The sequence below is a fragment of the Pseudopodoces humilis genome, chromosome 5 (assembly GCF_049639895.1).
Source record: "Pseudopodoces humilis isolate 2021_Gansu_Grassland_sample_001 chromosome 5, ASM4963989v1, whole genome shotgun sequence".
Lineage (NCBI taxonomy): Eukaryota > Metazoa > Chordata > Aves > Passeriformes > Paridae > Pseudopodoces > Pseudopodoces humilis.
Genome location: NC_142204.1, coordinates 4,749,367 through 4,774,776, shown reverse-complemented (window position 1 = coordinate 4,774,776; position 25,410 = coordinate 4,749,367). Strand labels below are relative to the sequence as shown.

Sequence of the window (25,410 nt, the reverse complement as noted above, 5' to 3'; positions counted from 1 at the left end):
TTGCACTATTTTAGAAAGCCAGGAAAGAGGACTGCTAACTCTGCTACTTCCAATTCGCACACACTTCCAAATTCAAACTTTATTATGGAAAAAAGGGGAAAAAAAAATAGAAGTACAATGGAAAAAACATTCAAAATAACTCATAAGAAAGTACAAAGAACACTACAGAGCTTTCAATTTGCTCTTCTTAAAATGACCAGGAATGAGAAAACACCTGATCAACTATTTATTCTAATTAGCTCTGCTTTTAAAAACAGATCATGAGACATCAGAAATAAAAAATTAACAAAAAGTCTCCAGGTTTTCTCCATCCATAGCTCTTTAAATAAGCCCAAAAATGATCGATTTAATCCAACTGTTCATCCATGTTTCATACAAAAGTAATTTCCCTCAGGTATTTCATGTGAGTAAGAGTGAAGAGGTATCCTCAGAGGTGTCTCCTGCATCACTGGAAGAGCACACACTGTATCAGGGCAAAAAAAGAACACCCCAAAGGCTACTCTAGATTTGCAAAAGTAGAGGTGGGAAGTCTTCAGTTCACTTTACTGTTAATCCTATTTATCCATACCCACAGTTTTGTCTGGTTAAACAAACTTTCAGAGGAAGCATTTTACTTATTTTATGCATATATGAAAAATACAGACAAATTTATACATGAAGGCTCTTTGACACAGTGGTCACAGCATTGTAGAGAGCTACAAGACCCAGCTTCCATTTTGAGCAACAACATTTACATAGACTAAAGTGTAACTTATTTCCCCTCTCAGTTTACTTATCCCCAAAGTGGAACTCCTTGTGCCTACCCACTTTGAAAACCAGGCTTGAAAAAATATTAAAAAAGCACTTTTCTGGGTCTGACACTCCAGCTGTACCCCAGGCACCAAAAGGTGGTTTTGATAGCACAATTTATGACTGGTTTGTGAAGTGAAACAGGCTATGTTAAATACAGGCATGTTTTAGCTTAACAACTATACACAGAAGGATTGTGAAAATTACTAAAGAAGAAAATAAATTTCCATCCCTAAATTCTGAAAAATTGTGAGACACAATAACTGAAAGTTATTAAAACAGTTAAAGTATTGTTAATTAAAGAAAAACAAAAAACAAAACAAAAAAAAGCAACAAAAAACAACAAGAGGGAGGGCTTAACATTTGCCATTTATTAGAGAATACAATAATGCCATACTGTGTCATGCTGCCTCTCTGTGCCCTTATGCACACAATCAACACAGAGATGCAGGCATAACACCTGAGAGAGCAGGAGACTCCTCTCCTACCTCTGCAGCGAGAACCTTTGTAACAAGTATTGAAAATACCAGCTAAGCATTTCTCTGGCACCTATTTCCATAATCACCATTTTTAGGTGGATTTTCCAGGAGAGATGGTTTTTGTTTTGAAGCCAGAGTAGTCTACATAATCCTGTAATTTCATGTAGAGTAGTTTCTGAGTTCACAACAGTGCCAATGTCATATGCAAGCTCTACTTCAACAAAACTCCCTGTAATCATGCTTGGTAGCTGTTTATGAAGAAAGAGAAACCAAAGTATGCCTAGAGAGAAGGAAAAATTAGGAGTAAGATAATTAAAACAGAGATGGAAAAAAAAAAAATCCCAAACCTAGGGCTTGGGAAAAAAATAGAGAGGATTATTGTCTTACTTAAGTGATCCCCTGTATTGAAAAGAGATTGCAATCAGAAATCTGCCACTTATCCAACAAATTAGCCTGACTTTCAAAGGCATCCTTTAGCAGATGTGTGCCTTGAAGTAATCAGTGCACCCATTACATGGAAAGCCATTTATTGCAGGAAGCAGGATTAGACTGAATCAAGGAAACAAAATAAACTCCCCCTCAAAAAAAAATCCCTAATTAAAATCAGGTAATCTATCTTTCAGACAAAAGTATTTTCAACCTGAGGCATCATCTGGTATGAAATATTGAGAATAACTGGAGAAGTATAATTCAGAGATCTCTACAGGTTTTTTTCCAGTTTAAACCTGAAGGTTTGTGAGTAAGCTGACACACTCCCTGGAAGAGACAAGGAGTGTGCTTTATGTCACCTCCAGTATCAGCCCCCGACTTTATAAACACATAAATTCATTATGCAATGCAAAAACTTGGTTTCTCAGCAGCCAGGGAGGATGAGGGGTTTGTTTTCCAGATCTGCCATTGGCTTTGGCACATCACACCCTCTTCTGCCTCTCTTCTCCTCGGGGAAAGTCATGGGTTCAGAGCTGTCTGGGTCCTACAAATGGCCCCTCAGCTCCCTAAAACTGATCTGGGGACTAAGAAGTAACAGACTAGAAATGCAAAAGCACTCATCAGTACTGGCAGAGAGGAAAAACAAAAATAAAACAAAACACTTTTGATTGTAGTGTCTCATTCCTCACCTCATCATCATTGGCCTAATGGTTAAAATAAATTAATGTGAAATTCCCCTCTCTCCCATTCCGAATTGCAGCACTGCAGAGCCCTGACCAAGTTATTTAACCTCTCCCTTTGTTTTAACCAGGGTTAAGATTCACATCACCTCAAGTCTGAAGAAGTTTATTTGAAACAAAGATGCTTTGAAGGATAAGTAAGCAACAGAAAAAACACAAAGCACAAATATACAGTAATGAACCAGATACTGTAAAACAAAATACTTTTCTTTTAAGAAAAATCAAAGATAAAATTTGAAGGTCAGATTTCTAAGCAGCAGCAAAAGAAGTGAACTCAGATTTTACCATATCCCATTATATTTGGGATGATCTGAAAATGAAGTTCACTAAACAGCAAGCTTACATATGAAGAAAAACATTGTTCCAAAAATGCAAAGTTTCATAAAAAATGTACATTTATGATAGTTCAAATCTTTCAGATTCTTAAAGGTTTTAAGTCTGATTTCTCTAATATATGGGCTTTTTTGGCCATTCCTGCTACTTCTTTGTGATCATTTGCTCAAGCATTCATCAAAGGCAGGCACTGAACATGGGAACCCCTTTCCTGCATGTCAAATATGCCCTAAAAATCCTGGATGGGTTAGCACAGACAAACAAATACATAAGAGAATGTAATATGAGCTTTTTGGACATTTGACACAGTTTGGAAATGTTCACCTCTTTTTTTCAGCTGGTTTCTCTTCTTTCCATTTACCCAGTGAATGCCCTGCCTTCCCAGCTTTCAGCTTCTCTGGTGAAAGAATGAATCCCAGGAGTTCTCTGCTCCAGAAATCTACACACCCCCTTTCATTCAGCAGTACATTTGAATGGAAGGATGAGCATCGCTGGATGAACATCTTGCCTATGCCACAGTGTAATTTTGATTCTTGTGAAAACACTGAAGGACAGAGCCATGATCTTAGCAGTTACTGTAGGATAGTTTTTTTTCCTGTCTCGCACAAGAACATGAAATGCATCCATAATCAATATGTTTCATTCTTTGCATGGCTGCCATTTTCTTGTGATTTACAATGCTGGTCATTCAACCATTAGCCACAGATATTCCCAGAACATCCAGCATCTGAAATAACACATGGAACAGCTCTGTTTGCCTCAAACTCCATTAAATTGTGCTAGACAAGACTGGAAGCAAAGGAAAGACTGTAAAAATGCAGGGAAAAGCACTTAAATTTATTGTCAATTCAGAGATTGATGAATTCCACAATTCACCTTATCTGGAGTAGACTCCTGTAATAAGCTCCACGCTGCACACACAACAACTTGTGCTCACCCCAAAGCTTTGCTCCAGAACACTTTGCTTATCCATTAACATATTGCACCCCTTATCTTTAAAGTATATACATTACAATCTGACCTCTTCCCAGGAGTGAATTTTACACATTATTAATTATACATTATATATTATATAACATACATTATACTTATAATACATTATATATACATATTTTATACATTATGTTATATATTATTATGATTATACATTTTTAAGAATTCAGTTTCTCAGTCCAAGTTAAAAGGGAGATTTCATAATCCCATGTGTATTCTTGCCCTGGCCTCTGCAAACAAGTGTCTAAACTATCATCTGCTACTCTTAAAACAATGACACTCCAACCTCTTCCTAACTTCTCTCCAAAGAGTGAAGTAGCAATAAGTCTGGGCAAGAGCCCACTTAATTTTTTTACCTCCAAATGTCATATCAAGAAAAAAAATGTTTTGTTTATTTTTAATTTTTGGTTCTGTCCGTTCCCTTAATGGCTCTCATTAATTGCCAGGCTCCACCTTTCAATTGAGCAGCTCTGGTGTTTAACAACAGACACAACGAGCTGGCCCTGTTAGTGTTTATCTCGGGGGCAGGCACGGAAATTTCCAAGTGTGTGATGTCTGCCGTGGCCATTAGAAGGAAGAGTGAGGACATTAGTCTTTGTGACATGTGGTATTCAGATGCACCCCACTGACACAGAACATAAATGGCCTCGGGGCACTGATGGCCAACTTCTGAAGCCATCATGGTCCAACTGCCCGCCAATTTATCACTGTCTCACAAAAGCCATGTGTACTCACTCCCTCCTGTTAACCATCATTTCAAAGGGGCTGGCATGTCACTATGAAAGGGACAGTCAATAAAACTGTCAGTGCACTCTAAAGCTTATTCTGAGCCGAGCGCTGTGTTGTGCTCTGGGTTAGGTGGAAATCAGCGGAAGGAGTTTTGTGTGCCCACCTCTCTCTGTCCCCACACTCAAATAAACATCTGGGAGCAAACATTAAAAAAAGAAACTTCATTGGAGGCAATGAAAAATGAGAGCCAGATGAAATTCTTACCTCTCATTTTGCCTCCATGCTTTGCAAATCCTCTCAAACTCCTTGTAATAATGTAAATGAAAATAGATGCAAATGCAAGCAGAAGAGCCAGTAAATAATTGACTGTCTGATTACCGTTGTCTGCTTCTATGCAGAGCTCATTTGGTAATTATAAGGAGCTGCAAACAAGCTATATTGCTCTATGAATGCATTTAAAATCAAGACATTTGGGGGTTGGGGGGCGAGAAATATATTGCATCACATTTTCTGCACCATTGTTCTTTTTAGCTCTTATTTTGAGCTTAATAAATCTACTACTTCACTTATTTTGAGTCTGAGACATTCAAGTCAGAGATGAATATTTTTGCTGCTGCACTTAAGAAACGTGAAAATCATGCTGTTAGAGTCTGGCATGGCTTGTACTTCTTGTTTACCTTAATCTATAACCTAACAAACCCAATTTCCTTTCAGCTGTGTACAAATACCAGTGTGACTGACATGGGAAAATAACACATGTCCAGCTGCAAAACTGCTTAAAAGACCAAAAACCAAAATACACCAAAAGCATCTCTCTTACAAGACAAGGTGTGCCTGTATTTCCAGACCCATTGGCCATTAGAAAGGCACCAGACCTGTGCAAAACAATTGAAGAAGCGTTCCCAAGATCTACTTTCTGAATACAGCTGGGTATTTTTAATACTAGTTTGTAAGGACAAAACAGAACTAGGTTAATACCAATATAGAATAGAATAAAAGGATTTTTTAAATCTCCTTAGGCCAATAAAGAGCTGTCACTAGGATCAAAAAAAAATAAAATAAATAAAAAGAAGCAAGAAGCATTCCAGTTGAAACATCTTTCCTCCCATGCTCGGTGCTTATGCAAGATATATTAGTAATTAAAGAAGAATAGACGAGTTAGGATTCCTACCTGTTTCTTTTCAGCTACCCCAAGCCTCAGTCTCCCATAGGCAGGTAAAAATTCATAAATTATTCCATAACCAGTCTACCAAGACATTTTTTTAGAGAGGCTGAAGGGCTAAGTATGCTGTTTTAAGTGTGAAACAGCAAATATGGGAATAAAAGATAATGCTAGTTACTTCTGTAATAGTATTTTAACATTAGGTCTAAAGAATGGAGTGGAACCCTAAGTTCTTGCCCATGAGTTTTTCCAAGAAGGAAAATCAAACAAACAAATAAAAAAACCCTGGAAGTTAAATACCAAATATTGAAAGTAAAAATAAAAACCAAAACAAGTTTAGCTGAAGTTCACAGAAAAACAGAAAAAAAGAAAAGTTATTTTGAAAACATACATAAACAAGTTTAGATTTAGAAAATGGCATTTTAGCATGCAAATTCTCCCTGCTTCTCTTAAACTGAACCTGAAGAGCTGCTGAACATCGAAATTCCTGATACAGGAAAAATACTACATAAGATACAAGCACACAAGTATTCATTTGTGCTGGCTAGTACAACTGCTTGAATATCCAAACTGAGGATATCACAGCCAGAACTAGGAACAATTGCTTTAGCATCAAGTTGTAAAGACTGTCCCAAATTCCCACTGCAATTAGCGCTGGCAAGCAGAACCGCACCCTCAGTGATGAAAACATATCCCAGGTAAGTGGGAGGCTGCAATGACAGCTTCTACAACATTTTTCTTTCCAGCTGTTGTCCTCTGTACCAGAGGATGGCATCTTAGAAGCAGTCAGAAGAGGACTCCTCCTTTTCCTTGGAAGTTACGGGAACAATTTGACTGTACTTCCTATTTATGGGTGTCACTCTGTCAGAGGAGGAGGAAGTGAGAGGGAGGAGAGAGAAGGTGAGGAACGTTTCAGTTTGTAAGGCCACTGGAATTTATGTAAAACCCCATAAAACTAGCACAGATTTTGTAATACATTTAAATTTCTATTTGTTTAAAGCAAGTCTGAACTGCGAGCATGGGAATATTCTACAAATCAGACCTCACCTTGTCCAGTAAGTGATCCAGGGGGCCAGATTACAGTATTACAGTCTGGAGGTAATTCAAACATTTGCACAACCAGTGGACAAATCCTGCTTTGTTCAAGGCCCTATTCAAGGCCTTGAAAACACTCTGGAGAGGCATTTCAAATTACTTAGAAGACAAGGTCTTCTCCTTGAAAAATAGGTAAGTTACCAACCCAAGAAGGGTTTTTTTTAATAAAAGAGATGTCATTCAAGACAAGTGGCAGATTCTAATAGCAGCCCATTATTTGTACAGCCCTAGAGTACCAGAGAGATGAAGTTTAAAGCTGGTCATCCCAGCATGGAGGGACAACTTTTTCTCCATGAAGAAATGGAAAGCACATGTGTCCTTCCAGGGCTCAACATTCGGTCACACTTTACAACGCCAAGTACAAAAAAAGACAACCACAAATACTCTGTTTGCTGATGAACTGGCACCAAAGCCTTGGAAAATTCTACAAATAGTGGCAAGGAATTTTGTTCTAAATAATATTTCTGTGGTGGAGATGAATCCAGTTTAAGGGCAATTAGAAGCAGGAAGCAATAAAGAAAGAGAGCATCAGACTCTGTCAAAAGTCTTTAACACCCAATTATCATAACTGTAAACAGCAGGAAAAAAAATTAAAATTTATTGAAATCAGGCTAGCACTGCATGCATCCCATCTAGGCTTTTTATTTCTGTGAAACTCCCTAGCATATCAATCTGCTTTAAGAAATGACTAATAAATTTTAATATTCCTCTTGAAGTTCATATTAAAGAATTTTACAGCAGGAGTTATTAGTTTATTACTATTAGATCAATATTAATATTGATTTGACATAATAAAGTTAGTGAACATTCATTTCCTTACTAATTTGAAGATAGCAGAATGATGGGAAACAAATATTACAAAACATCATTAATAAATATTCAGTAGATTTTGAATTTCACCAGATTTTGAAGCTCTGTCTTCTCATGAAGCAAGTGAGTCCTAAAAAAGACAGAACTCCAATCTTAACTTCACTTGCCATTATGGTTACCTCTGGATCAAATGGAAAGGAACATTCCCTTACCACTCTAAGTGACACAATAGTATAAAAATGACATTAGAAGACAAGACCTGTGACAATATGCATGCATTATATTATATCATACATCAAGACGAGACAACACCTAAAAAAATGAGAGTATCAGCCTAAGGAAATTTCATTAACAGAGAAAGGATCCTACAGGGTAAAAACTTGTAATGCTTTGGTGTGGGGAGGTCCCCAATAATGAGCTACCCAATAACGCCCAGGTGACTGAAAAGCTCCTGAGTACTTTTGTGGATCTTGCTCAAAAGGCACCATTATAAAGCACTTGCACTTCCTCAGCTTCCAGCCATGAAAACCAAGACATAAATCCAGTTTCCAGCAAAGAAGTCAGCAAGCCTCTTTATTACCAATAAAATTGCTAGTAGCAAACATATAAACATATAAACGTATTTCTAAACTATTTCCTTATTTTAAGCCAAGTGCTGTAAACTAGTTAGCTTGATGGTAATTATTCAATCCTGAAATCTATTTCTGCCTTTGCTGAAAAAATAAAGCTGGAGTTAAAAAAAAAGAAAAAAAAAAAAATCTTAAATCCCAGCCTTGCAAGAGATGTGGATTTATTTTCCATGATAGCATGTGGAGTTTACTTGTGCAAGTACCACCAGAAGTACTCAAGTCTGTACTTGACTCACAGGCAGGACTAGTAGCATCAGTTTACAGTGGCCCAACACTTTCCAAATTGCATCTCATTTTAAGCTGCAGGTGCAACATTTGATTCTTCCTTTTGTGCCTGAGATTATGGATATGGGTTGAATGCTCACTGTGCTGATGACAGAGAAACACATTATTCTACCCCAAAAAAAAAAGACAAAGCAAAATCTGCTTTCTAGTACGTCTTATTTCAAACCATGAATTTCACAGTTTGGAGGGGATACTGTACTGCAGATGTCATTCTCTGCCCCTCTCACAAACTCCCCCAAAAGGGCCAAGTTGTAAAACCATGAAAGTAAAGCCTTGGATGCCTTAAGCCCTGCAACTTCTGCCCTCCCAGGAACTCCTGCCTGCTGCCAGGGCTGGGGCACACAGACAGCAACAACCAGCAGAAAGGACTTCTCTAACTCACCTGGTAGAAGTCTGCATTCACTGTTTAGGTACCTTTGATGCCTAAATGAAGATACAGTCCGATTTTGGATCCACACCAAACCCGTAAATTTATCTTTAACACCTATGAAATTCAGTTTTAACAACAAGGGAACAAATACACCGACTTGGGATGGCCACATAAATAATTTTAGGAATTAGTGCAGAAAGCAGGTTGTGATTCAAGACTTCAGAACATCCAAACTCTCTCCTCTGCTTGCTGCATGACCTCAGACAAGTAATGCTGCTCATTCTTTTAATACTTCTGTTCCCTTACAATTTCCTCTGACAAAAGGAGGATAGTGAATCAGATCTCACCATTTAGGTAGACATCAAAATGCTGTGGAAAGTGGTCTCATACTTGAAAGTGAGAGAATCAAGGTTCTTATGGTTGAAGTCAGCAGGTGAAAATTAATCCCATTGAAAAGGGGGCTGACTGTAACATATTTGATAGCATACAGACCCCAACTTGCTTACATGTCAGAATCACTTTGAGCGACAGAAATTTTACAACCCGACATCTTTTCCCTTGGGTTGCTGATTATTTCTTCTGACATTCACACAGTTCTGTTTCCCTCTTGTGCTGAGGAAGAGGCACCTGTGTTTCTCCAGTCATTTATAATATTCAGATTCTGCTTTTGAACTTTCCTTTGCCCCAGTTTCTTGTCATCACTGCTTAGTTATCAGCATGGGGAAGCGAGCAAGTAGCTTTCTCTCTTCCCTCAGGCAATACCATTGCTGTGCTTTGATTTGCGTCACAGAGACAAAAAAAGTAGAACAGCTGCAGCCCTTAATTGCAGAAACCACGTATGTGAGGCCAAGCTGCAGTTTCACTGCTGCTCTTTCAGCTAGAAAAATTATTAAAGGCCCAGTCCTGCTTCCCCAAAAACATGTTTCCCAGCTTGTACACTGGAGCAGTACGCAATTTTCAGACAATGAAATATGGTAAAAAAATGAAAACATCAATACTTTTAAGAATAGAAACAAGTTTCAGAAACGGACCCCTGTACCAGGTACATCACCTAAGTGCTTCCCATAAGTCTGTTAAGGGAGCAAATCCATCACTGCTTGTCCCTGTTGTCCAGACCTCTCCCTGGAGAAGATGGATGGACACAGACACTTTATTCTGCTTGCTAAAGTGAGTTACTGTAGTGGGAAGGGGCAGGAGTCTGGGTTGTTCCTTAGGTGCAGGTAGCATTATGTTAATAAATATGAGATCCAAGAGTCCCATCTGGCATTTGCAGTGAGGGGAAGACCAGCAGCTTTGCCAGTACATCCCAGGTTCATGGGAATGTCTTTCCCCAGATTTGAGCCCTAACTCTTTCACACACATTCCTTTTCACTCCTTTTACACATCCATAAGTGCACTCCCATAACAAAACAAAGACTGGCTTTCATTAACTGAGCATGGAACTGAGGAGCTTGACTTGCTGGGAATTCCCAAACAGTGAAAGCTGGTCACCATGATCCAGCCTTGGCCAGGAAAACAATGACTATGGCCAGACCAATACTGATCTGGACTAGAAAATACACACAGAAGTTTATTACTTTCAGCTTCAGTATATAATACCTTTTCCTACTGAAACACTTTCTTGCAGGTATATAATCCCTCTGGTTGTGAATAGCTGTTTTTGAGGTTTTCATCAAGATGATCATCTCCTTCCACACTGTCTAAGCTACCAGGTGGTCCCAGAAAGTATTTTAAGATATAGTTTGTTTACTCTGTAGAGCATTATAAGACAACTTTATACTGAGAAGGATCATCATCTGATGATGATTTTCTGCTCCTAAAGAAAAGAGCAGTTTGGTAATGGGTAATATTCTAATACATTAAAATTTTGGGAAAAGGAGTCAGGATATCAGGGTGGGTGGTGCAAACATGAAGAAAGAACACAACACACTAAGAAAGAGAGAGCCACCAATTAGAATCCTAAACAATGTAATGATTAATTACATTAGAAAGAAAGCTTCCAGCACCTCAAGGCCTTAGGAAATCACAAATTCAGATGCAGAATTCTTTCAGACTGTGCACCCAAAGCTTAAACCTGCAGTAGCCATGTGCTGGTGATGCAACAGCTGGATAAATCTATTCCCCCATCCAGCCTCCACCAGCTGACTCAAGAAGAGCAAGGAGCATAAGGAATTTTTCATTATACTGCAATCATATGTGTGTTACTGATGCTCACACAGCCCTGCTTTCATGACGAAGAAAAGCCAAAAATAAAAATGTCCCAACTTAAAAGAGTGCCCTGTTCTAGTGGTATTTACCCTGCTGCAGAAACGTAAGGTTTGGATTACTAACCTGGACTGTTCACCACCAAATTCCCAGGAAAACGCAAGCTGTAAAAGGTTGTGCTCACTTTAACTTCTTGACCAAAAGGTAAAACTCTTCTAGACAACTCTGCAGTTTTGTTTTAAAACATCTTGGGCCTGATGAAATTTGTCATTTTACAAAAACCACACTTATTACCTTGAAAAAAAAAAAAAATTACCTTGAGGCACTGTTTCATTGGTTCAAAGAACAAAAAAAATCCCTAAGTCACTAAGATTTGGTTTGGCTGGAAATTCCATAATTATTTTCTCTACATTACTTGCTTGTGCTGGGTGAATATGGTGAAGGTTCTGCTCTTTACTCTCATGTTCTCAGCACATCCAATCCCTCTTCTCAGGAGAGCTCAATTCTGCCATGAGTACAGGGTGCTCAGTCAAGAATACAGCTTTTTCCCTGTTCAAGGGCATTGCTTGGCCATACCAAATAGTTCTGGCTTAAAGCATAGACCTGTCCATTTTTATGAGTCCTCATTTTGGTGCCTCACAATTGAGCTGTTTGCTCTAGGCAGTTACTATGGCTTCTGCTCACGAACATGCTTTGTTCCTCAATCTCCTTCCAGAAAATAGGAAGCAACAGCCTGACAGCAGAAGGGAAGAGAAGATAGCAGAAACCTCTGTATCAGATCTATCCTCACACATTTGCTTCCAGGCCTAGATGTACTTTTGGGCTCACAGTTGCTTATTCCAATCCAGTTTTGTCACAGGAAATTTTGAAAGACATGGAGAATAACAATGTTTTTCACTTACAGTGAAATGTTCTGAAAGGCAAGATGCCTGGTGGTTAATTTTCTCCTTTTGGTAAATATGCATATAGCCTGTCCTGTTTTTGACTCGAATGATATTTGAAGTATTTTTAGAGGCAACCACTGGCTAGACCAAACATTCTCCCTTTCCTGAAATAGTAGCTCTATTTTATAGTATCTGAAGCATCCTGGCTTTCCCCATCCCAACTGCAACTCAGTTCTGCTGATCTACTCAGAGCTCTTCCCCACATCTTCAGGGATGCTCCCAATTCTACACAACCCACCTCAGCCTTTGGCTACCAGAGCACTATTTCAGTGAGCAGCATCAACCAGACAATCCAGCTTCTGGTCTCCTCTGGCCAAAAGAGAAACCAATATGATGGTATATCTCTACTCATCCCAGATTCCTTGACAAAGAGATGGTCCCAGAAAAACGAACTTGCTCTCCAGCACAACCAGCAAGAAGAGATGTGTAACAGGACAAGTTTGTTCCTCCATGGGCAACAAAAATCTTACACCAAGGATGGACCTGACTCTGAAGAGGACTGTATGAATTCCATGTGTGTCTTTCAGATGAGTACCTAATGTACCTTGATTTCATTCAAGTTTAACGAAAGCACCACAGAAGAACAAGGTGTGCATGCTGGAAGGGCACCAAATGGTGACATGTTTGTACTGCTGTTTGGCTAGAACAATACAGCATTTATCAAAAGTTAAACATTAGCTCAAAACAGGGCTTCTGAACACTTTCTGTCACAGTGCAAATTGCTGCAATACAGCATGAAGTTCCATACAGAGGAGCACACACAATGGAAGAGGTAAAACAATTCTGCTGATTTGACCCAACCCTTTTTGCTCTGTTTTCTTTGTCCCTCAGCATGGGAAGAGTGGGATAAGACTATTCCATGCTTGTCTTAAAGAAGATAATAAATTACAACAGCATCTTTTTCTGTTTGATTTCTACCTTAGTTAAGAATTAAAAAAAACTAAAAAAGATGGTGGCACAACAGAGAAAGTAATTGACTTGGGATTTATTAGCCCTGTGCCCTTGATCCAGCTTCAGCTTTTATATCTAGATGCCTAAACAGAAAGAAGAGTCAGGGGAAAAAAAGTTACACAGTCCAAACAATTGTCTGTACAGCACATATCAGTAAAGTGTCAACAAAATCATCCTGCTTCTGGATGGTGAGGAATTCGCCCTAGGGTAGCAGACTGTGACTTAGGCACCAGAAGTTTAAGGTCCTGGGATATAGAGACCCTTCTACTGCCATTTCTCAGTTTAGAAGGGCAGCAGCCTGTCCCAAGAGGGGTTATAAAGCAGCCCTGCCACACAAAATCTGACTGGCTTTTTTTCCTAGCATGGAAACTTTAAGACTGGTATTGCTTTAACACTGTCAGCTGAGGGATGCTGATTTTCAGGAGTGCTCCAGCAAGCGCTCAAGGAATTTAGTCTTTGCTTGAGCCAATTCTTGAGACACACATGCTCCCAGCCTCCAGAGGCTCGGGATTGGCCGGAAATGTCTGAAAAAAGGGGCTGTAACTTGCATGTTCCCTCTTACCACCACTGCTGCAATGTTTATATACCCATAGACAAAACCAATATACAACGACAAGTCATCTAAGACTTCTCCAGGGAGAAAAATGACATGGAAGCCTCCCCCACCTCCCAAAGGGTACGGACTGGCAGATGGACAACTGTAACTGAGACGAGCATGAAGCTGAAGAGCTTTTCCAAATGTACTGGCTGTCCTGCCCTACTGCCAGTGGTGTGTTCCTTCCTTTGCATTGTCATCTGATGCAGACTCGAAGGATTGAGATCCACAGAACTCAAGCAGCACAGAAATGCACTTAACAGGCGCCATGGAGGCACTGAAATAATTACCTATCGTGCAAGGTCACAATGTGCTGTACTAAATCTTCCATGTATTGTAAACAGGCAATTTCTGCAGGACAAAAGCACAGGCAACATTGTTTTGCTCACCTATTCTAGTGGCCTCACCACCAGAATCATTACAAAACAGGATATGCGATTAGAGAGGGAAAGAATCTAAATTTCATCCTCAGGCCACGGGCTCTCCACCCCTCCTTAAATCTGAGATTAAAACTCAGGTTCTCCCAGCAAGCACAGTGGTTTCACTTACACAGGGCTCGTGTTCCTGCCATCTGCCCACCATACTGGTGGGGAGGTTTGGAAAAGGAGAGAACAAAGCAGGGCTTGTCTCTCTCCACCAGCCAAAGAGAAGCCTGAACTGGCACCCAGCAGGCAGTCTCTACATCAACAACTAGGCAGGAGTCTGTGAAGGCTAAAAACAGCAAGAGATTTTCTTTCTATGAAATAATTTAAACAGAGTTGAGGCTACATCAAGAGCTGGAAAAGGGCCTATTGAAAGAGTGGTGGGGAGGGGGGAAAAGACCCCACCAACTACATGTGTGGTGAAACTAAGGCAGCACAGAAATCCAGCTGACATCCAGCAGGAACCAAAGATTTATTCACACCCCTTTCTGTAGAGCTCCTTGACTTACAGCTACTTTAAGAAGCCTCCCCTAATTCCAGGTAATGAGTGGCTAATGGCATTTCCAGGGAGGATTTGTCAGTGTTACGTATTTTCCTGTTACAGCAGGTGGGAAGACAGCTACTGGGAAGAAACCATAATTAAAACCCAAACATATTTGTATGAAATGAGTTAACACAGACAACAGCTCTGTAAGAGGAGGATGAAGACTTCCAATATGATCAAAATCTTATGCAGAAATGGAAATTCTTTACTGGGAACTCAGAAGAGGCACTCAGGCAATTGTTATCTCCCATTCAGTATGAGGTTGGGCAAGCAGCTAGAGCTGAAAACACCAATTTCAGTCAGTTGCTCAACAGTAGAAGTTGATACAGCTGTGATAACAGGTGTCTGTGGTATTAGTGTAAAATAAAAGTCTTTGAACAAACTAAAAGGAAATTTTCAAAACCAGACTTTATGTCAAAGAAAAACAAAAATAGCACAGCATGATCTATCCCTTGGCTTGAAGTCTACTTTATTTTCCATGAGTAGGGGGACATAAAACACTAAAAGCCCTAGAATTGGATCCCACAGAACACAGCACTTCTGAATAGCTGCTAACAATCTGGAGATAAGCCCTAGGTGGATGTTTAGTAAACAACAAACAGCATTTCCAGCTGCTGGAATAAAAATCATATATAACACAAACCAAGCAGAATACACACATTGATCTTACCATCTCAAGGGGATTCACAGTCTACTGAAACACACAGCTTCTTCATCAAAGATATCAAAGTTATCCAAGATAGAAAAAGAAGGTGTGACTGCACACTGGAAAGACCTAATTGTTTAAGGGGAAAAAAAAGCAAATAAGAAATATTAAAAGAAGCAATAAAATTGAGAACTGAAGTGAATCTTGTAATTTTCAGATCAAAATAAATTAACGTGGTCTGAAAATTAAAAACATCCCAGATTAAAACTCAGTCAGCCACACCATTAGTGCATTCCTCCCAGACCGAGTGGTCTGAGGAATTTATAAATTTGGCATCGTATAAAATGTGCTATTCCTGGCAAGTCTTGGAAACAGGGGGAGTGAAAAGGCCAGGAACACAGGCAGAGCAGCAGGGCCAGCTTCAAGAGCACAGCTATGGTCTGCTGGCTGGAATTTCCAAACGTTCTAAGTCCCAAATCCAGAGCACCAAAGAGGGTTAACAAGTTGTGCAGATCAGCCTCCCCTTGGATCAATCCACAGTTCTGACACATGCTGGGATTTGTAGGAAATCCACAGCAAGTTTAGTCATGTAATATTTATGGGTAGCAACATATAGGCTTTTTTCATTCATTTAATTAAGAAGTACGAAAGTCAGTTCTGAACTACAAAACTCTACAACTTTTCATTTTCCTTGCTAAGGAAACACTCATGAAAAAAAAAAGAAAAAACAAAAAAATAAAAAACGTAATCAGAGCAGCAAACCAAACAGAAAATTCTTTTCCCACAAGGAAAAGCAGGTTTTTGCACAAGATTATCTTTCACCAACTATGCAGATAGTCCACCTCAAGGGAAGGGAGAGACTTGCAAGGCATCAGTCACACACAGCAGCAAAAAGGTAGATGGCAAAAAAAAAATGAAAGACACAAAACCATACAAACTTCCAAGCTACCAGGAGGGTCTGGATAGAAGGATTCTTGCAAATGACCATATCTGCCCACAGCAATGACATCTACACTGGAGACACAAAGCTTTTCTTGGTTGGGCCTGATTTTTTTTAATATTTGGGGTATTCATTGCAAGCATGCTGTTTCTTCAAATTTTAGGAAGAACACCTACATATTAGAAAAAGGAAGGAACCCACTGCAAGTACACAAAAGAAGTCCTCGACTGAATTTCCAAGCAAAGACAAATGAAAAATTACGAAGTTACTGGTATCTGTTCAAACATCTACATGTCAGAGCACATTAAATGAACCAACTCCATCACACTATTCCAACTCAGTTCACTGCCGCAGATCCAATCTCCATCACCCCAGGAGATTGTGTCAGCCTTCATGAGTTACTCTTAGACATTGATCTGTGTCTCTGTGATAGAAAGTAGCTCTACCTGTCACTCGTTAAGGACTGAAGAAGTGAGAGCTTGACTCACAGCAGTCCCCTCACTCCAGCAAAAGAAGTAGAAGAAGTGCTGTACTGTGCTTGGGAACACCTTTGCCCTGCTTCTCTACAATTAACTAAATTGTTGCCCAAGATAATCTGGGCCTAAACACTTATTTCTTACTGAAAAGTATGTTGTGCCTATGATAGCTGTTCCTATTCCAAAATCTGTCCAAGAGAGATGAGCCACCTTATGGAAGTGCCTCGTGACAGTCCTTGGCTTGAGGTGGGAGGATGAGGAGCCGTGAGTTATGGGCTGAAGGGAAATCTGTTTTCAAAGAGTGTTCTCATCAAAAGATGTTTTAGAACCAGCTCCCCAGCTGCTCCTGACACAGAGCAAAAACCCAGAGAGAAACATACAAAACATCTGCCTCAGAAGACAAACAAGGGAACCTGAACCACTGCAGCAAGAAAATGTTCTCCAGCTTCCTTCTGCTCCCCAACCACGTTAGCTCTGCCAGCCCCTTGGAATACCTGGCATCACGTCCCACCCCGTCCCCTCCATTCCCTGAAGATCATAAGAACATCTTGGATTTGCAGAAGGTGGAACATATGTAGAAAGAAAAGATCCTTTAGGTTTAGCAGCTAAGGAACTTCTAAAATTCTCAGTTTCTAGAAGCAAGGAAAGGCAAAGGGAATGGGATGAATCAGAGGTGCAACACAGATGTAAAAGCAGAGTCACGAAGAAGAAAGGAAGGAAACAATAACCAGAGAATAAATTTCTTCCAAATTCACACATCCTAATGCTGCCCACTTCCTTTGCACTCCCTCAGCTGAATTTTTGTTCATGTAAATAAACATGTGCAATGGGAATTCAGCTCAGGACCTTGCTCCCATTATTGTAGCTTGTATTTAATTGAAAAGTGCAATCCCATGGAAGTCCAAACTTTAACCCATTTGGGTGGAGTGACTATTATTACAAGCTTCATATTTTTCCTAAAGCTCCAGCTGCTGGAACTGCAAGACTCCGTGAGAATCCAAAGATATCTGTTGCAGGATTTTTGTTTTGTTTGTTTTAAAAGATAACTTAAGTTCTCATGCTTGTGAAGAAATAAAAATAAATAAAAAGAAAAAGCTTAAAATCATGACTTGCAGGTTTATTAAAGGCTCAGAAACCAGAAGAGGAGAGAAAAAAATACTTTCCATCTTTTACAAAAAGCTTATGATTCTTTCCCTTTCCTAACTGCTAACTTCTTTGGGTTTTTATTCTGCAGCACTTTCTCTACAATGACTTTTTTTTGCAGAATATATTTATTCCTCAATAAAGTGATAGGTTAGAGGGCCCATCCTTCCTGTAGCTTTACTAAGGTGATCATATTTGATGAGTCCAAAGTCATTTCTCTTCCATGCATATAAGAAGATGTAAAATTATTTCAAGGGTTAGTTTCAACCACAGTGCAGGAGAGGAGAGGGAAGAGACAGATCTGCTACAAGACTCCTTAGATAAAATATAAAAAGGTAACAAAACACTTATGTAGCCTCAGAACAAAGAACCAGGCCACAGTCTGTCATCAGGTTTGTACCTATCACCTAATCAGTGCAAACAATAAACAAAAGCCTGGACAAGCAGAGAATATACTGGACTCTCCATGGGCATTTTTCTGGGAATTCACCAGAATGCCTCATCTGCAATACCAACACCATTACTGCCAAGGGAGAACACCAAACACATTGCCTTAAAAATTGCTCCATTACTTTTTAACAGTGATTTCAAACTATTTTCAGACTGTGCTTTAAATGTCATCACCTGTTTCACGTGCTTTAATTTGTTTTGAAAGCTCCCTGTGCAAGTAGGGGAGCAGCTTTGTGATGCAAATGTGTTTTATGTGGTAGCACCAGATGACCACATCAGCACCACACCGTGCACCAGGCCACCTGTATCCCCTCCACCAGAGGAGTAAAGTAGTTGTCAGAACTAATTGTCTTCATAGACATTACACTGAGGTATACTTTGTCCAGCTCTAATGTTTTTATATTTTCATGGAGAAAAATCAATTTATTTTTTTCTAAGCAGTTTCCAGCTTCAGGACTCTCAAGTTACAGAACTGAAGCCCAACAAGCAACACAGGATCATTGGTGATAAAGATGAGAGACAGAATGAAGTGCAAGCAAGAGAGCACACGTGTGTGTGCGTATGTATTATTATATTCAGCTATGCATAAGCACAACTTGACCAAATTAAGTTTTTAGTTAAACTCCCATTACTGAAACACAGATTATGTGCAGTTAATTAAAAAATACCTTCCAATAATTCTCCCTGAATAAAGCAAACTACAAATGGAGACATTTACTGAAATTCACTCGGACCACTGTGCTGGCTAAAGAGGTTAAACATTGGAGAAGAGGGCAGAGTGGTGCACTGCCACCTCACTGTCATGCTGCAATCCCAGAAAGCCTGGCTGGCTGAAGAGGAGCTACTCAGCTCACAGAGCTACTTCAAAATAATTCCATCCACTTTCAAATCTGCTGTGAGGTTTCCTCTCCCTCCTCTGCAGTATCAAATGCTACTGACCACAGCTGGAAAAGACATAAAATGAAATGGAGCTCTGTTTCCTACCAGTACAAACCCACTAATGAGAAGTTATTAAAAATATCCTATTCATTTCACCCACAAGAACACTTCCCCAAAAAATTTATTGTCAACGTAGATCTTAGCCTGAATGGTAAGAGTCAGTGATCAAGCTCAGCCTTTTCTGCATAGATTGCACCACCACAGCACAATGCAAGCAGCACCCATTCTTGATGCATCCTCAGTTTTTTTTTCACATGCCTAAAGAATTAACAATCAATTTCTTTCATCTTCAGTGCAATAACTGCTCAGGACAAAGGAAGAAAGCAAGGAATTGTTTCATTTGGCATTCTCTTGTATCAGTACATTTACCAAACAGCTCTTACGTAGAACTTGTCATGGTGATTCATTTTATTGCATCCAAGCCTGTTGTACTTCCCCAGTAGGTATTCCAGCTACAAATGAGTCATAAAACCCCTGAATGTGGTGTTTCGTAGAAAAGGCTGAATTCTCCATCAAAGGAGTTTCAAGAAAAAAAATTAAAAGAACAAAAAGAAAGCCCCATTACTTGGGGGCTAGGGGGCTGGAAAAAGAAAAAGAATACATGAATAAATAATGTGGAAGTAAACAAAATCCTTGCCGTGTTGAGCACAGCTGTTCTACAGCATTTATAAAGTTTCTGGTTACAGAGCCAGGGCCATTTCCCCAAGGAGAGAAAAGCCCTGTATTGCACAATATGGAAACATGAACACATAGGGAATATGCATTGGCTTGTTAGTGCTGAGGAAAAAAGACTTTGAAAAAATCACCAATCTACAACAATTCTAAACAAACAAACAACCTGATTCTGCCAGAGGACTTGCATAGAGATGATTACACTGGAGTCAAAACTCTTACAAAGTCAACATTCGGTGTACTGTGTTAGACCTAAACACAACCAATTTTGCCTCTTTGAAGCAGTTATGTGGGTAAGAGAACAGCCTATTATAAAGTGCACACTGAGTAAATCATTGCCCTTGCTCAGCTCTGAAACAGTGAACAGGCTGTTCCACTTCACTCTGGACTCCTCATCCGCACTCAGCGCGTGCGCTGACTCCGCGTGTGTGGAACCTGTGCCCGTTCCTGCACAGAGATGGGAACGGCAACAAGTTCAGTAACAATTATGCTGGCATAAAAAGATGTCCAGCAAAGCCAGCCTGAAGGAAAAGGATGAGGTGCAGCAGACGGAGCAGAGCCAAAGCACATCCAAAGGGGTGTTTGAACTGCATTAAGTCAGAGAGCCCATGGAACTCAGAGCAGTCCGTAGGCAGTGCAGCTCTCTGCTTTCTCAGGGCTACAATAAATAACAACAGCAGCAAACTAAGTGGGAAGTCATGTTTTCCAACAAGCATGACAGCGTGAGACACTTGCATTCACTCTCCCACTCTGAAGGTGGGCAGATGCAAACAGGCAGCTAAATGCACAATCTTACAAGGCTCAGGGTCTTCTAAATTTGCTGCACTGCTACACAGAGCTAGTTCAAATATCCAAAATATAGCCAAAGAGTCAGCCAGGGTTTGTTTTGCTCAGCTGGAGAAAAGCCTTATTGCTTCTAGTAAGGAAGCCAGCTCAGTATACCCATGTCTCAGGGCACACAGACATTCTTTGGCACTATATAAATATCAAAATCAACTATCTTGCTCCAATGTTAGTTCTGTCAGATTTATTCACACGAGTCATCCCTTCTGTTGAAAGACCAGGATTTTTGCCCAACATTTCCGGCTGATCCCAGAGTGACAGCTTCATTCTGAAAATCAAAAATCCCTGCTTTCCAGTTCAAGAAAGCAAACCATTAGTCAGAGCAATGTTCTAACAGTAAGAAGGCACTGATTGAATTTTCACTCCACCCAATTCAAAGGTCAGAGAGTAGTTTTCCATCCTACATTGCTCTATACCATGCAGACCAGGAAACTGAAACAAGTCTTCCACATCTGAAGCCAGTCCCTTAACAGCCTACCATGCATGTGCACACTCATGTGCACACACTCTGAGTTTCTTCAGAACTCTCTTTCATTTTCCCCTGAAAAGAAAAAATAGCAAAACTGATGAGTCTTGCAAAATGCTTTGGCTCCAAAAACAAACAAAAGAACCAAACCAAAACAAAAACATTTCAACAAAATTCCAAGTCAAATTTTTCTGAGCAACGCTGATATTGACATCAATTGTCAAGATAACAAAACCAAAGTGAGCTGGCAGAGTAAAACTAACAATACAAGGCCACGAGCTAATTAGGATGGAAAACAGACTTCTGTGGCATTAAGTTTGTATTGCTCAATGTTTGTGAGGTTTCAGGTGGTGTTAGACAAATCTGGAATCCTCATTCTTATATTGGCATGTACATAGAGCAAACACTATCCACTCGTCAAAGTTGCTCTAGTATTTTCAGGAATGCAAAGATGACCTAATAAAAATTAGATTTTAACTTGAACATAGCCTGTTTTCTAAATCATCAGAAAAATGGGTATTCTGTTTAGAAAGCCGTTTTACTTTCACTGACTGCAGGGATGGAAAAAGGAAAGAAAGGAGAGAAAAAAAGACTCAGAAGCCACATTCCTACTCCTTTGCCTTCTTGAATGACTCCATTATGAGGCTGAAAAGGAGATTTAATTAAATCAGTTCCACTTACAAACCAAACCTTACCTGTTCCTTTGCCAGAGACACCATTCCTTCTTGTTCCCAAAGGGGTGTTGAGAGGAGGGAGAGAAGAGCAGCAAAACTGGATTTTAGGAGCAGGAAAGCAGAGGGGGGCTTTAACTTTTAACACATTGAAAATAAACCCAAACAGAGATATCAAGCATTCAGTAGTGCCAAGGCACCACTGCTATGACTCTTCTCGTGAAGATCCAAGATACCACATGCTGAAGTCGTGGATACTAAAAATAAGTAAATATTCTAAAAGGGCTTCTGCTGAATTGTACTTTCACAGCAGAAGCTGGACAAGGTCCAAGAAGAACCATGAAACGAAGGCTTTCTGTATGTGGCAGCCATTAAAATATGCAGTGAGTTAAAAGACTGCAAGGAAGCCCTGTACTGTGGTAGCCCCTGCTAAACCTCATAACCATCTCTTTCTCCTCAGCTGTTGTATGAGGGGAGAAAAATTATTACCCTCTGAAAATTAAGAATCAACTTCTTTAAACAGATGAGTCAGCAGATGTAAACTTCAGCAAAGCTAATTCCCCGAGCTGCTGACATCACCACACACACAGAGACCACCTAGGAATTACTGCAGGCATGCTGGTGTTCTGAAAGACATGGAATAAAAAGCAGAACAACCTCTGTGATGGTAGGTGGTGTTTTACTGTGATTACCCAGGGTAACAGAGCTGCTGATTACCTCAAATAGTCTGAGTGCTATGCATTTTGCTCTTCAAAAGCTTTCATGTAGCATCATCTCACACCTGGTTGTTTTTGACAACAGAGGTGGCATTGCTCTGGTTCCCTGCTTAGATAAAACAAGTCCCAGCACTGTCAGGGGCTCTGGAGCCACTGCAGAGAGAAAATGGGCACCCATTTCTGCAGAGGTCACCTCTGCCCAGCCACGCTCTCAGCAGCAGCCTTCACCCACAGCTTTGAGGGGCTCAGGTATCACCAGCGACTGGGAGACTGAACTGTCAAATTCTGTCAGCCCCAACCTGGATTTTTGCCCCGAACTGAAGCAGCACTGCAGTCAGCTGGCTGGATTAGGAGAAGAAGAGAAGCACACTGTCGTCACTATGCTCACTGCAAATAATATTAAAAAGTTGCAGCTCTATTATTCCCCATACTGCAGAAGAAAAATGCCATCATTAAAATAATTTGCTGATAAAACACCTATGATATAATTTGGGCTTGACCAGAGCCACCCATGTAGGCCTGTGGGCAGATCCAGTCAGAGCCACAAGGCCACACATGTTTTGGGCCATGCCAGACCTCCCCAGCCATGACACAAACCCCTCCAACCTGGCTCTACCCCAGGTTTCACTTCTGCAGGAGGAGAGGGAAGCCCAGGGTCACCCATCCCTGAATCTCTGTGGGCTGCCTGAGCTTCACAAAGCTCACCAGTCTGATAATAAATCACACTCTGCCCTGATATTACAACGTAGATTCACATTCACACATGGACACACACCATGCCACTGCAGGGTGCCAATTCTCATGAACAAAAGATCCAGCTAGTTAAACAGAAAAATAAACCTCAGCTGCTAATAGGAGGGAAGGGAATTTTCAGTCTAAATAGCTGCAGGATTTTTTAAGAATACCTTTTTTTCTAGTTGGAATAATTCAGACCTAGAATAGGCCTGTTATGCCAAGCACAGTAAGTTAAATCCACAGCCACATCTGAAATGGGCATCTGGCTCACTAATAAGAGATCCTGTTTTTTGCACTTTACCTAAACATCAGTATAAAGGAAAGTCTCACCATGGCAATGCTTACAGACTTCACAAATTCCTTTTACTGCAGAAATGTGATATTGCCTTATAGACACAGAAAACAACATTCGTATTCTGGACAGTACGGACAATCAGAAAAGATCTCAGCAAATTGTATTTTATTTTGTCTACTTCTTTAAACAAAGAGGAGAAAAAGTAGACTGAACTGCTCACTATCTGTTTTGCAGATTAAGGTGACACTGACGAATGAACAGTCAAATTGCCAAAAATTCAAAGAATTAACTTTGTAAAAGGAAAGAGAGATACTGAACATATTACAGCTGCCTTTGACTTTGTAATGCAAAGCACTGTGTTGAACCATGGAAATCAGAAAGCCAAAGTGACTTGGAAACAGATCAGTCTGCATTTCACTGTAAGCAGTAAACAGGAGAAAAGGCTTTGAGTTTTAGGGATTTTTTTTTTTTTTTTCCAAAGCATAATATGACAAACAAAAAGCAACTTTTCCCACCTGCCTTTTGATATTTGTGCCTTTTACAGCAAATATGATTTATCACTTTCCCAGTAAGCATTCAGCACCTCCCCAGTAATTGTGTATCCAGTTTATATTTGAAGTGCCTTTGCAACACATGTACTGCTTGCCTGAGAAAACTAATTTTTCTAAGTCATCCCTACACAAACAGAACACAAATTAGAGTTTGACCACATGACTACGTAAAGAAATCATCAGAAGATTAAGCATAGATGATTATACACTTTTAAAGCTTTAAAACTATTTCAAGCCCCAAGGTGTTTTAGGTTAGGACACTGTTCTTCATGGCTTGGGATTCTCTTCGTGGGAATCTGCAAACAAAATACAAACAAACAAGACAGTATGCAGCTACTCTGGCAGAACTGCTCAAAGCCCTGTGCTGTATTTACCCCAAGTCACATTAACAGATGCTGCTGGTCCTTTCAACTCCTCTAAGAAATATGCATGACCTTTCACAAGATCCCCTGCAAGCTGATGTGGCCAAAATTGAGAACAGTAGTTTCAATTTTTACTCATGTATAACCCCCTGGTCCCCGCTTCCTGACGCACTTCTGCACGCTGTCCTGCCAGGGGATGGAAAGCGGTAAGGAAACACAAAGTTACCTAGCGTGACATGGAACAGAGGGCCTCTGTTTGGATGTTAAAAACCGCAGTGTTTTTAAAAAGTTGCAGGCTAGCAGGACAGCTGATGGGAGGAACAGTGAGATTCACACACGGAATGTCAGTGTCACTTCTGAGCTGTCACACCGCGCACCACGGAGATAAACACTGCGCATGTGAAATAATTGTCAGTTACTTCAGGCTGTCAAACATTTCAGTGGAACATTGTCATCTCAGCGGCAGACAAGTAAAATAACTGTGTTTAAGTCTACATTCATCCAAAACACACCTCACAAAATCACAGGGGGGTGGAGGGAGGGCAAGTAGAAAGCACCTTTCATTTACCCTCAGAACACACTGAAAGCTCATGACAAAAGCCTTAATGCCACGCTTTGTGCCCATCTGTGCAGCATACCTGCTCAACACCGCTAAAGTAACATAAATCCTTAAACCGTGGGAGCACAATGCGGCTGTGTCTTAAAAGCCTTGTTATTTCAGCTGGCAGAGACAAGATGAAAGTAAAGAGGAAATACACTGGTGCATACAGAGCCTCAGTTCCACAGGCAGAACAGGCTGGGCTCATGTTTTGGTTGTAGGATGGAGAATATTCAAAGCCTACCACGGAAACAGCTGGTGCCAGCACAGCACTACTTGGTTGTTAGGGAAAATTCCTTGAGTGACCATCCAGGAGCCACTCTGGCAGTCACCCTCATACCACCTGAGCTGGGATGAAAGCCCCTTTGCAGCTACACATCTGCAGTAGTTTAGATCCCATGCT

The 25,410-nt window shown here is 40.2% G+C and overlaps 1 protein-coding gene across 4 annotated transcripts in view; it reads right to left on the bottom strand.

Moving 5' to 3' along the window:
- Nucleotides 1–25,410, bottom strand: part of PDE3A (phosphodiesterase 3A) — a 228,525-nt gene that overhangs the window by 162,384 nt on the left and 40,731 nt on the right. Inside the window, exon 1 of one of the 4 annotated variants that reach the window (XM_088055118.1) lies at nt 15,175–15,197. The exons of the other annotated variants lie outside the window; for them this stretch is intronic. Coding sequence (XP_087911244.1) covers nt 15,175–15,177 — 3 coding nt within the window. The 5' untranslated portion in view covers nt 15,178–15,197. Of the gene's footprint in view, nt 1–15,174; nt 15,198–25,410 lie in introns of those variants that run through there. 4 annotated transcript variants of the gene reach the window in all.